Source organism: Rissa tridactyla, chromosome 10 (genome assembly GCF_028500815.1).
Source record: "Rissa tridactyla isolate bRisTri1 chromosome 10, bRisTri1.patW.cur.20221130, whole genome shotgun sequence".
NCBI classification, from domain to species: domain Eukaryota; kingdom Metazoa; phylum Chordata; class Aves; order Charadriiformes; family Laridae; genus Rissa; species Rissa tridactyla.
The window spans coordinates 20,435,317-20,449,234 of NC_071475.1; the positions used below are offsets into that span (position 1 = coordinate 20,435,317).

Consider the following 13,918-nt stretch of genomic DNA (forward strand, 5'->3'; position numbering starts at 1 on the left):
ACATTTTTATAAGAGCCTAATGAGTTCAGAAAGTGGTAACTGATGATAAACTGGAAAAAAGTTTAGAGAGCAAATGGCCGTAGCCACTCTACAATTTGCAGATTTACTACAAACATCTGGTTTCTAAACAAGGCAGCGCTTACAAGAAAACTTAACCAAATAGGTCCACTGTTTATCCCCAACATTACTCTAGATGACAGTCGTATCTTAAAAAAAAAAAAAAAAAGAGAGAGAAAATGAGAGAGATATGTAAATCTGAATATATTCCCAATAGATTTTATTGCTACATACTTTTTAAAGACTAAAAAAAGCTACTTTGTAAACTTTAAAGTTTGTCATCTGGCTTGCATTTGTACTGACTGCCAAAAATACATAATAAGGAAAAGGATGGGGGAGGAAGAAATGCATTAGAAACCCAGAAAACTGCTGCCTGCAGTTCAGATGAAAATTCTACACCTGGACAGTGTTTACTAAGTTATCTATAGAACTGACACTGAACTTTACTCGAAACAAGTATTTATTGTGAAAACAATTTTTCAATAAATTGCCTAACAAGTCATTCAATGAAGCTTTTAGACATGAATTACTTGTCTGAAAGTCTCAACACACACACACACAGAGTTCTAAAAAGTACTTTTTTTGTTTCAGAACTCCTCAGACTGAAAAGTTTCCATTTCATACTTAGGTGAAAGTTCTCTAAACATATACAACTTGTAATGAAACATTTTATTACTCATAAAGTGTGACTAATATGGTATATGTATGTTTTGGCTCTACCTCTGTCTCAGTTAGAAGGCAGCTGCTTTGTCTCTTAGCTAAACCATTAAACAAAATGGATAACACATGACTTGTTATGGACCTCTAGTTTGCACAATTACTATTTGATTTACAGAAAAAGCCTTAGCAATTAAAAAGAATAAATCACCACAAAGCAGAAGGCTACCATTTTAACAACTAATACCAAAAGTAGGATGAGCCAGACAGACTTAACATTTACAACGTTATTCAAAGTACAACCCCCCTGCTCCAGGATATTACCTCTTACCCTAGGGAAAGAATACTGGCAAAGCACTTCTTACCCCACGGAAAGCACTTTTAAGACTGTCAAACTTTGAAGGAGTATTCATTGCAACATTCTGAGTGCAATTCATAGCTTTAATCTTTTGTTAATCCACTTTAGGTTAACATATAGATAAGGATATCTGGTTTTATGACAGAATCACAGAAGAACTTTGAATCTGATGAAAAGGTAGGTGGACTTTTTTCCTAAAAATATATTAAACTAAAGCTTAAATAAAACACTTAGTTACAGCAGACAGGAAAAAAATTACTCTGCGTGTATTTGAATGTTTTAAAGATTGTGTTTGTAGCCTCCTCCCCCTGCTCAGAAAAGTGTACAACCTGTAAAAATTCAGGGGGTGTTAAGTTATCTTCTCTTGTTTACTTTCAAATTTAAAGACAAACAGAGATTACTGTTATAGAGCATTTAGGTTTGAAAAAACATACTCACAACCAACAAAAATGCATTTTTAACCTCTCTCATTTTAATTAGTTCAGCTACATACCTGCCAAATGTTTCATAAAATGCTTTACAAAATCCTCTTGCTAATAACAAAAATAACACACTGGGAAACAAGTAGATGCAATTAAGGTAATATTTTCCTTATTAGTTGGAAAACATTGTTTATTGTTTCGCAGTTCCTTTTCATGCTAAGACCAGTTTTTATAATGCTAGAGTCTAATTAAAGGATATCAAGAGTTAAAAGTTGTTCCATGTTCTTTATGCGTTAGAAACCCCTGCCAACTAGTCCTCTAGGCTTTAAATATTGTTTTGACGGATTGCATTTTCATTTCCAGTCACAAAGAAAGTATTCTTCATAGTCAACACAGGAGCAGATCTTCACCAGCTCAGTGAAAGCCAGACACGTTATTCCGTGCAAGAATGAAGACTTTGCAGACTACTTTTTTTTTGTTTGTGTTTGTACCTTTGGTAAATTCAGCACCACCTATACAGCAAGAATCACTCCAGTTTTATGAGTATGATACAGATGTTACCATGGGAAGCCTGATCCAACAAGATTATGAAATGCAATCCAAGGATATAAGAAAGGTATTTTATTTATATTATCAGTTTAATATTTGTAACTGCTAAGCATTATATGAATAAGGTGTTACCTGCATGTATGCAAGTCTTATGGAAAAGTCTTACAATAATAGCAAAACATTCAATGGTTTCAGACATGGAGAAAGCCACAAATTAAAATCACAAAAATACTACCCTTGCTACAGTTTGAGAAACCTACAAAAGACAGGCTTTCAGAAATTAAGACTAAAGCACCATTTTTAACTCTGCTGTAGTTAGGTGCCTACTGCTGTAAGAGTTTCAAGAATGGGATATACTAGCATACTAGCTCAACAGTTTGAGTAACATTGTATTAACACAGTAAGTTTGTTTAAAAACAAGAAGGGTGATTTAATTTGGGATTTTTTTTTTAACATCTAAGTAATACTTGAAACAGTACTTTATTGGACATAACCTGCCAGTATAAACCACAGTTTCTCTTTTGACTTACCAAACCATCAAGTTTTTTGCCTTGGTTTTTCAGGGGTGGGTTGTTGGGGTTTTTTTGCAACTCAGCAGTTTAGCAGTGCTGAACTACTATGGAGCATCCAGTCCAGTGGTAGTCACCTATATTATTAACACTTTGAACCTCATGGCGCTCACCAGCACCCCCAAACGGTCGATCCTGAACTTTTTTGCTGTGTGCTCCACATACATGCTGATTAAATTAAATACTTAAGCAGAAGAGACAAAACAGAACAGAAAAAACAAAAGCAGAAGAGCTAAATGAAGTCCAACAGCCTCAGCTGACAGAGACAGTTAAAAACCTCATACCTCTGGTTCAGGCTGCCTCTGACAGGACCTGAATGATACACATCGAGAGAACGAGATACACCATTGATCAGGCAGAAAAACTAACCAAGAGTAGTTGCCAAGGAAAACACCACATATGCAAACAAAGCAGTAACAACCAAGTATTAATAAATTCAAGGAAGTTTTCATTAACTGTACTTGTTACAATAACTTCGTCTGATAAAGAAGAAAAACAAGACTACAGCAAAAGATAATTAGTATAAGTAAAAAATTATATAGAATATAGAAAAATCATATATAAAGAGAAAAATCACATCTGTATACCTTTTTAAAATTTTGCCAATTCTACTTAAATTATAGCTTTCCACTGTTAGACTAAAAAGAACAGCTACATATTTAAATTAAAAAATGTTGAAGGTATTTTTAAATGTGACATCTGCCACGGTGATGAAGTAACATGTTTCATAAACCTATGAAAAAGAGACCATTTAAATGACTCTCAACTAACAGGCGGCTACCCACTCACAACTGAGTAAGTTTTTTTTAAAAAACACTAAAAATGTTAACTTGAACTAGTTAGGCACAGCATCAGATGACATTCATTACTAAAATCATTCTAATAAGAAGATGTTACTGTTACAGTAAAAAGAACAATAATGAGTGTACCTACAAGGAAATAGTGCCAACAGATGTGCCACAGACTAATCAAAATCTGTACTGGCAGTGCTATAAACTAGAGAGAGGTCTTCTGAAGGCCAACAGTTCTGTTTAGGATAATTCTAGGAATGCAGTCGGTCATTATTTCCATCAGGTCAGTTCTCCAATGACATGTTTTCATTGCAAAATAATAAATTAGTTCCTTATGTGCAAGAAAAACATCTATACAAGATCCAGTGTTCTCAATTTAAATCATGGGATGATTTAAACAAATCTTCCATTCTTTTATTGCACATATTCTAGCTCCCAGAATATTTCAAGTGTTAACTGTAACTGAAATACATTCCAACAATTTCCTCAAACATGCCCAGTCAGAAATCCATCTTGCATGACAAATTTAACTCCTTACTGTGTGCTTGAACATACAGTTGGAAAAAAGATTTTAAGTGAACATCAGAAGAAATCTATTTGTGTCAGTGATCAACAAAATGAGCTTTAGTCTACTTCTAAGGAAAAGGTGAGCCAAACAAAATTCATTACAATTATTATTATTTGAAACCACAGCCACCCTAGTCTTGAATAAAAATATTAGAAGTTTAAAAACATGAAATCTTAATTTCCACAACAGAACAGAACCATCCAATTAGATACTGTCTCATATCTGGACTAATTTATTCCATTGAATATAAACTACCAGCTTTATAGACCTTTGTGTGTTATAAAGATGAATCAGTTACTTTCCGTAAGTATTAAGATAGTTAAAGTATTTAGACGTAGAATGTTAATGCAGCTTTGTATGGGCAATTCATGTCTGTGGAGTAAAGTGCAGGAAGCAGGTAGAATTTCAGTATGTAAGTAAGCCTTCAGTGCATTCCCTGCGTATGTAAGTAATGAACTTTCTCTGGTTATAATCCAGACAACCTTCTGCACCGGTATTCCACAGCTAGGAATTTTTCTAGCTGACCAGGAAATAATTGCATTATATTGGTTATTTATACTACTATTTTGGGGGGGGATAGGGTGGGAATCTGTTGTTTAATTTTGTGTATTTAACAGTATTCTGCAAATAATCAGGGGTTTTTGTTGTTGACATTTCCTGCTTGCAGAAATTAGCTGTACACTGTATTCTGCAAGGAACTCACACGCATACTCTTTCATGGATCCTACCTCAAGTAAGATACTGTACTAGAAATCTGTACCTGGTACAGATATGCTCTGTCAGCAAACACATTTTTCATACAAGCATATTAAAAACGCCCCTTATGAGCCAAACATGCTACAATAGAAGTGCAGTTGTTCTATTTTAAGTCCATCTATACAGAAGTGTCTACTGGCATGGATACCTCAACAAGGGCCATGTCTTCACATGCCTAATCAACATATTTATGCAACCTAAACATTTTTGCAGAAATCTTCTGTACAATTTGCTGCTTGTTTGAGTCCAACTGTTCAGCTCACACCCCTCAGTTTCTCTACACCAAATACTGCAAAAGCTCTTACCCTAACCAGAAGTTTCACGCTACAACTGCTGAACTGTTGCCAGCATTCTAACTTGGGTATAGAAGTCTTGCTAGAACAAACCAACCTACCCCAAACATTCCACAAAAACAAGAGGCAAAAAAAGAGCCATAGCCTGGATAGACAGACGCTGGGAAGAGCCAAGGGATGGATGATTCACAGGCTAAAAAAGGGTCAAAATAACAGAGGCTGGACAAGAAATTTGTGTCTCGGGCTTTATGTCAAACTGGAGGGGTTTATTTTGCAGAATACAAAAATTCCCACAGCAAAATATAAGCAAGCAACCAAATAAAAAAAAAACCAAACAAAGTTAGTATCAAAACTAACTTGACAGATAGTGTTACTTTCACGCTGCCCTAGTAGATAAACTATCAGTGTGCTATGTGCCTGAATGGGGGGGAGAAGGGGGAGAAGAATTTAAAAAGAAAAAAAATAATTGGTTCACTTGTAAGCACTCACAATGTGTAAGAAGTTCTCTTCAACAGGGGACCATCCTCCTGCCAGGGCCCGATTCTTAAGCATGTTTAAAGAAAAACATCTTCCATGCCCAATAATGTACTTTTCCCCCATGTGTTTTCAATAGCAACGCAGACCAAAAAGCATATTGTCTTACTCTGTCCTACCACTATTCCCCATCAAAAAAGATAAAGAATGATGCAAGCCAAGCAGAACTGCCACAGTCAACCTAAAAACCCCCTTAACTTCAATACATGCAAACCATAGTATAACCCACTGTATGTATACAATTCTAGAAATAGTATGCAATTCTCAAATTCCTACAATATTCAATGAAAACCTGACTACCACTTCCTGCGTCACAAAAGGCCCTTTCTGTTAGTAGCCCAGGTATTAAAACAGACTTAAGTGTAGTTAATGGAAATGAATTGCTAAATTTCAGCCAATACCCGAAAGGAACATGTTTATAAACTGAGTTGCCCTGCAACTGAAAAGATGCAACGACTACCTCAACAGGGAACTCTGAATAACTTTAAATGCAAGGAAATATTATTTTACTAAGATTATTTGGGCAAAACAAAAAAAAATACAACTTAAATTCACAAGAAATCAAATTTTGCATGATGTACAAAGTCTTCTGTCTTCAGAACTCCAGGTTTTTGTAGATACCCATTGCTTACATATTCCTTCCACACTATGTAGTCTATATTTTCTCTCTATTTTTATTTTGTGTCTACTGTTTTTTCCTAAAGAACTTCATTTTTCTAAAGAACACTAGCAGCACCAACTTGCCTTTTTGCCTTTCAAAGTGTAGCTTTGTAGCTCACGAACAAGGTGGAAAATATATATAGTTTTATACACTGGATGACCAACGTGATTTTAAAAATTGGAAATTAAGTGTCATAAGGATGTATTAGGAAGTTAATTTTTAAACAACATGCTATTTCAGATCCTTGTAATACTCTGGGGTTTTGTTTGCTGTTTGTTTTTTAAAAATCGTATTTGCTCTCACACAAAGGATGGAACAAATGTTTCTCTTGACACTTCCCTAAGACTGCAAGGGGATGACAGCGAACGCAATATAGCACCAACAAAGGATACAAGTAAGTTAATTGATATGAATACTGTAACATTTAAGCTCTCCAAAAGAACATATTTTAATATGAAAGTTTAATATACAGAGGATAACAAGGGATATAGAATTAATCTTTTCATTTATGAATATCTTTCATATCTCCTGTGGGAAGTCTTCTAACTTCTGATGGAGCAGGCTGAAAAAATTTGAAGGACCTCAGGTAAATTCCGAATACACAAACCACAGCTTACAAGAATCTCTACAGACCTACCCAGTCGTATTTGCTGTAGAGCTGTACCCAAGTCAAATAATTTAGGCAAGACAACCAAGAAAAACAAAATACACACCTCAGTACGCTCCACAGCTTAGCCAAGTAACAATGAAACATGATAAAAAGATTTCTTACAAGAACTGTCTCATCTCACAGCTTACATCTGATGATCAGGGAGGTCAATGGTTAGAATAAATCACGAACGTTCTTCACTAGCCTAAGTCTCCTACAGACTGAGGTATATTGTCCAGATTTCTCCTAATGAGCCACAATGATTTCTAAACTTGAAAGGAGCAAAGTTTCTGTCTGCCAAACAGAGCACTGAATAAGCGACACTCATTTCGCGTGTATCTGTGATCTAAACTTCCAAAAATAACTGATGATTCATCAAGACCACCCGAGTGTCAATCTCCACCAAAGTTTTAATCAAGGTTAGTTATTGCCAAATAGCATCTGTCAACACTCCCTCATCAAAAGCGGAACACATCTGTGAGAACACCAGAGCTTCCAGTCACAGACAAGGATAAAAACTGTTGCCTTTTAAATAGTGACAACATCGTTTCACAACCATTTTTCATTTCCTACGCTCTAGCATATGACAAACAAGGCACTAAATCAAAAAAGGCGAATGAGGGAGAACTCTAAAGTATACCAAATGGGAATATTCACAAAGCTAAAGCACGAAATCTCAGTTCCATTCTATGCAGTACCTCTGTAGGAAAAATAAATAATTACTCTATTATACATACCGGGTTGGCTTCCCAGTATTGACTGACTACTTCTGTAACTCTTCACTGGTTGCGGAAGATCCTATTTTACTACGTAGTGATAACAAACAACCTGGCAGTATCATACCACTTGCTACTACATACGGACCAATTTGGAAGCTAACCAAAAGTCTCACAATATAGAAAACACAGTAGATCAGACAGCAGTGGTGACGAAACTGGACTCAAAGCCATGTTTGTTAAATGTATTTTAATACTGCTGTCATACAGCAGGATGCTGTCATACATGCAGGATTAATGCAAACCAGAAAAGACTAATACTCTACTGATGCCTATGAAGAACAGGACAAGCCATAAGGGGCTTAAACCGCATTAGAAAAGATAGAGTTTCCCTCACTACTAAAAATAACAGCTATAAAAAAAAAAAACCCTCCGTAAAAAAAGGGAACAGAATGCCTAAATTGCTGGAGTTTTTATAAAAAGGATTAGACAAAATAGTAACTAGGGGTAACACAGAGAATACGTGACCCTGCCAAAAATGCTCCAATGCAATGTGTGCCTTGACAGATGTTTCTCCTGCATGGATTTCTCTTTTCAAAATAATGGTTCCAAAGATGACATTCAACATGGCCACAGAGTTACAGTTGTCATATTCACAATACTGTAAGCCAACTAAAGGATGAAACTGAATTAAGATCGATTAATAGCATTTCAAGACATGCTCAGATAAGAACAAAGAATGCACACGTGGAAATTACGCACAAAAAAATACAAACCTCAAGAGAAATTCAGAATATTAAATCTTTTCAGAAATTGACATCAACAGAACTTTTTAAAAAAACCTAATGACTGGAAATCTTACGAGATATTAGAGAAAAATCTATTTTGAATATTCTAGCTTAAGTTAGTTGAATAACTTTTAACTGCCTACTCAAAATAATTTGCTTTCAGATTTACCTACTTGCCTGCTCTGTGTGTGTTTAAGCGGATCAGTGTACTGCGAGGAAATAGACATCGAAACTGTACCCCCACTGCCAAAGGAAACAGCATATCTTTATGCACGATTTAACAAAATAAAAAGGATAGCAGTCTCAGATTTTGCTGACATTAGTAAGTAACATTCAAATTTTAACTTCTGTTTACCTGATAGTATATTTGAAGCTGTTGTCCCTTAAAAGTATGTCAAGATTACCAAAATAAGATATAATTTATACTTTACTATATTTCATATTATGCATATTACTTATTTAATTCAATGTTTATACTAAAACAAGGAACTGTGAAGGCAATATGGAAACCCATTTTGGCTCATGTATCCATCTTAATACTCCCATTTCAATATTCCCACACTATCAGAGAAAGAGCAGTTTGCTAAAAATAAAATTAAAGTCTACATCCCATCCAGTCTTAAACGATCATTTATTATTTTTCCTGCAAATGCTCCAGGGGCATCTCTTCCAGCTATCCCACTCTACAACATGACAAATTCTATGAATATCTGAAATCACGCTGCCTCTAAGAAACAAAAGGAAGGATCCAGAGTATTTTCCTCATGATTTTTTTTTTTAATTTAAGACCATGAGGAAATCCAAATGTGGATTCTAATCATATTTTAATAGAATGTACATTTGTAGATCACAACTAGGATCGTGTAGCCAACAATGTAACGTTTAACATACACAACCATACATTTTTTGACATGCCGTGTAATTATAAATTCAATATTTAGTTTTTTATTTCTTTTGTGTAAAGCTACCTTGAGAAGAATTGATTTTAGTGGAAATAAGATAGAAGAAATAGAAGATGGAGCCTTTTCAAAGCTTCTGTTATTGGAAGAACTTTCTCTTGCTGAAAATCGACTTATAAAACTTCCTGTTCTACCTCCCAAATTAACCACATTCAATGCAAATCAAAATAGAATCAAGAGTAGAGGAATTAAAGCAAATGCTTTCAAGGTAAGCAAGAGACAATAATTTAAGTAACCAAAGTAAATAAAATTAGTAACCAGACTATCCAGTATATGACCAAATGATTTTTTTGGTATTTTTTGTAATCTAAGAAACAAACTACAGTGAAGAAGCTTTCAAAGTTTTGTTTCATTTCGGTTTTGAGGCACTTTGGAATAACAGCCCTTTGTGCACTCACTCTCTCATGTCATTCAAATAAAAAAAAAAATTCTGTGAAATATCTTACCTACTTCCTTTCTCTCTTACATGTAAAGAAAAAGTCGATTCAAAATTGATGGCTCAAATACAGTCTCAGAACCACATAAATACTAGTAAACAAGGATATAGCTTTATATTCACCTCAAGTTTTATAACTAATAAGCTGACACTGAAATTTCCAAAACATAGAAGGCCTGTTCTATGAATTTCTTGATACAATAGAATTAAACATTCACAGCAAAAGAATGTTTCATGTCAGATTGGTTTACATGCTTTCTATGTGATCAGAAAAAAATACTGATGTCTTGTAACAGGCACAAGTTACTGAACTTCAAGCAATATCAGCATTAATAATCTCTTTCTCTCTCTATTAGAAGCTGACAAATTTGGCCTACCTCTACTTAGGACACAACGCACTGGAATCTGTTCCCCTTAATTTACCAGAAAGTCTGCGTATTCTTCACCTTCAGGTATTTTTGAAGTATTTCCTTAACATTCTATTACGAAGGGCCTCATCAGTTACATACTTCAAACCAAACCCTCTGTCTTTTAAAACAGTTCACACTGCAGTTGTGCTACAGTTGTCTAATGCTCCTCCAAATAAAACAATTTACCTCTAATCTGTATGGCCACAAGCATTTGGTGCTCAGAAGTTGTTTGTTAGCTAAGTACCGTGCAAGAATTTCCCATTAGTTTCTGTATATCAAGGATAGGAAATGGTAAAAATAAGCAATAGTCTTTTATCAACAATACATTTGAAACATTAGTAACAACCTTAAATGGCTTACTAGTTCATTGATTGGTTTGAAGAGACTTGATTCCTACATATCTACATTACACACAAATCAACCCCAATAACAATAAAATGGAAGGGTAAGAGGAATAATATTAAAGTTTGACATTTCTTCAACATATATGGCCGTGTTTATATGTATGTGTGTGTTTATTTATTTATTTACTAAAAATTGTTTTGTTTTGCAGTACAACAATATTACTACAATCACCGATGACACATTCTGCAAATCTAATAACACACGTTACATCCGCACACGTATGGATGAGATAAGGATGGAAGGCAATCCGATCCTCTTGGCAAAGCACGTTAATGCTTTCTCCTGCTTGAGAACACTGCCTGTAGGAACATACTACTAGCCACTACTTATGTAATTATACATGCCAAAACTTAAGCATGGTAACAAAAGATCGTTCTTTTTCCTCTATTTACACGTTTATATTCTCTCCCTTACTCGTGCCGTTTTCCCTCCATACCCAGAACGTTTTACTATGTTGAAATGTGGTTCTTCTCTGAAATAATTGTTTCAAATCAGCCACTTTATTTAGTAGTTACAGTGTCACCCTTGCTTTCAGAGTCTTTTCTCTTAATGAAAGTGTAAAAATACCTATATGCACACACACATATCTTCACAACTTCTATTTCACCAACACATATTCTTTACGTGTAGGTAAAATCACAGAAGCAACTGCTTGTTCATGTTCTTTACCAGTATCACTACAGTTTACTTTCAGATAAATGCAAAATATTCTTTGAGCAAGCTACAAAGGAAAAATACATCTTAATTCCACTTTTTTAATCTGAAATTTTTTCAGTTGACCTTCAAAAGCATATTGGATGTAGTTGCATACAAAAGAAAGTTATGTTTAGAAATAGAACTTCTCAAAGCTTAATGTCATTAAAGCTTCCTTAAAAACTTGGTTTGGGGAACAGCAGAATAATTCCTATTTAGGCTTAGTGTACCAAGCAACACAGCAAGTGGAACTTTTCAAAGATGTGTTATATTTTGCTTTCAAAATAATCTAAGAGTCTGTGTGTGTATATATATTATACATGTATTTTATTTTTACACATGGTATTTTTAATTGAAATATATAAATTTTGCTCAGCTGTACTGACAAGAGTCATTTTCGCAACGCAAGCTTCCAATTTTAATACAATGGCCGAAGTACAGCATAGCATTACTCCAAGTATCTTTGTTATTAACAGATGATATGGACCAAGCCCTGTTCCCCTGCTTTTTCTTGACAAGGAAATGTGACAATATAATTAACAACAAAGCTGAATTAATGTTTTTACCTGTAAGTAAGATTTCAGCTAGATAAACAATTACCCTTGTACAACAATACTTCTGCTCATTAGGGGAAAAAAAATCAAATCAGGTCTTTAAATTAAAAAGAAAAGTTGATTCCATCATTAATTTAAAAATAGCGTTAACTTTAAGCTTCACGCATCATTTCACTTAACTACTTTAAACCATACAGTGTATTAAAAACACAAATCAATGTGTGCAGGCCTCAACAGACAGGACACAATGGCTTTTATTACCCAACCATACACTTCTGACATTCAGTTTCAGTTTCTCCCCTCAAATACCTACCACAGGTGTAAACTCCTCAAAGAAATGAATGCCAGAAGTGTGGTACTTTGTACCAATTTTGAAACTAGTATAGATTCCTAATTTGTAGAAATAGTTAAGCATCAAATGCATGATGATGTATCGCTACATCTAACATACTGATTTCACACAATATTTTGTATTAGTTTTGTTTATCTTATTTAGATAAGCCTTGAATTGTTAGTGCTTGTGCTATGGGGAATTAAGTGCACGCTTAATTCTAAACATACTGATGATGCTCTGCCACTAAGAACACTGAGACCTAAGTGACTTTCAGTCACTTTTTAAGTAACTGTGTCAAGCATCAACTGTGGGCACATCTTTCTGGAAAGAGGACGCAATTATGAAATGCAGGACAAAAATATTTTTGCCCTGAATCCATTACCAAAGAAAGACATAGCGATCCCCAGTATTTTCCATTTTAAGTTATTTGGTGTAACAAGAGAGAAATTCCATTGTCTTAATACAACTGAGAAAAAAACCAAGTCCAACAGTGAGAATAATACTTGGTTTTCATTTTCCCATGTAATTCATAAAACTTTTATGTTTTTTACCTTCAGCAAAAGGTAAAAAAAACCAAACAAATGAAAAACCAAAAAAAACACAAAGCATGTAAAAATATATTCCAACTTCAAGTCAAATTTGTACTAGAAAAAAAAAAAAAGACATTAGTTCTCTCATCCCTGTTTTGATAAATGCCCAAGATGGAAAAAACACAGCTAGAAGTATAAATGTAATAACGTTACATAAGCAGTGGCCACTGATCTTATTCTCATCACAAATCATTATTACCAAATAAAGCTCTTTTCAGTATTAATAGGATCAGTAAATATCACCAAAAGTCTTCCTACGAAAAAAATTATATGTGTATACACAAATATATGCACATTTATATAAACACATGTAAGCATTCTAAGACCTAACCATTATCACATTATTAATTTTACAATAAAATGTTGTACATATTTTTAAAAAAGTAGTAAATATCAATAGTAACACTAATTAACGGTCTTAATATTTTGCGAGCAAACCCAAGTAGACAACTGGTACCTTCTGAATGCCTCACACAGGCAGTAAATTATCTGATGTGTTTTAATTTACTTTCCCCATTCATAGCAAGTTAACTCATCAAAACATTAAGTAAGAAGGGCTTTAGCATGCAGGATTTTTTGCCTTCTATTTGTGTGACCAGTAGTAATATCAAGCTGAATGTACACCATTCTGTTTTTTTCCTATCTCTCATTTCTGATCTGTATTTCCAATAAAAGTTGAAATTTTTTTTTTGTTTATCAATATCAGCTTCAATCTGCTCCTCCGGCAATGCCAACATGCTTCAGTTGTTCAGCCTCATATCACATTAAGGGTTTCTCCAGATCAGAAACTTATTTGCAGATATAAATCCATTTTGCAGACATAATATTTACGGTGGCAAGACAGTAAGACCTGCCATACAAAAGACTTGTGGGATACTTCACTTATGCCTTCAAAATCTATTTAAAGCACTACGTTGTAGATTTTTTCAGCAGAATAGAGGAGCGGCAGCAAAGGAGTAACGGTATGCTCAATTCTTGACTATGTGTGCATGTGTGAAGTATGCAAGTTGTAAACTAACCTGTTTCATTAAAAAACCACAACTGCTAAAGCACAACATCATATAATACAGAACACAAAATGCTTACAACTGAACATTGCTCTACTCACACCAACCTAAATCTGCCCCAACTTTGTAGGAAAGCCTGCTTATAGTCAAAACAACGCATAT

General features: G+C 34.4%; 2 protein-coding genes across 5 annotated transcripts in view; one reads left to right on the forward strand and one right to left on the reverse strand.

The window, feature by feature from the left end:
- The window catches only part of CENPP (centromere protein P), a 152,935-nt gene that overhangs the window by 122,100 nt on the left and 16,917 nt on the right, over window positions 1-13,918 (reverse strand). The gene's annotated exons all lie outside the window — the stretch shown is intronic.
- On the forward strand, window positions 1,074-13,445 carry OGN (osteoglycin). The gene is made up of 7 exons (XM_054215853.1): window positions 1,074-1,249; window positions 1,858-2,110; window positions 6,525-6,609; window positions 8,532-8,690; window positions 9,333-9,535; window positions 10,120-10,215; window positions 10,727-13,445. The coding sequence occupies exons 2-7, from the start codon at window positions 1,943-1,945 to the stop codon at window positions 10,895-10,897; spliced, it is 882 nt and encodes a 293-aa protein (XP_054071828.1). The 5' UTR covers window positions 1,074-1,249; window positions 1,858-1,942; the 3' UTR covers window positions 10,898-13,445.

Excerpts from the sequence above, each read along its gene's own strand:
- OGN (XM_054215853.1), top strand. The coding sequence starts at position 1,943 with ATGAAGACTTTGCAGACTACTTTTTTTTTGTTTGTGTTTGTACCTTTG. Across the intron at positions 8,691-9,332 it reads CTCAGATTTTGCTGACATTA|CTACCTTGAGAAGAATTGAT; the intron begins GTAAGTAACATT and ends TTTTGTGTAAAG. Across the intron at positions 10,216-10,726 it reads TGCGTATTCTTCACCTTCAG|TACAACAATATTACTACAAT; the intron begins GTATTTTTGAAG and ends TTTGTTTTGCAG.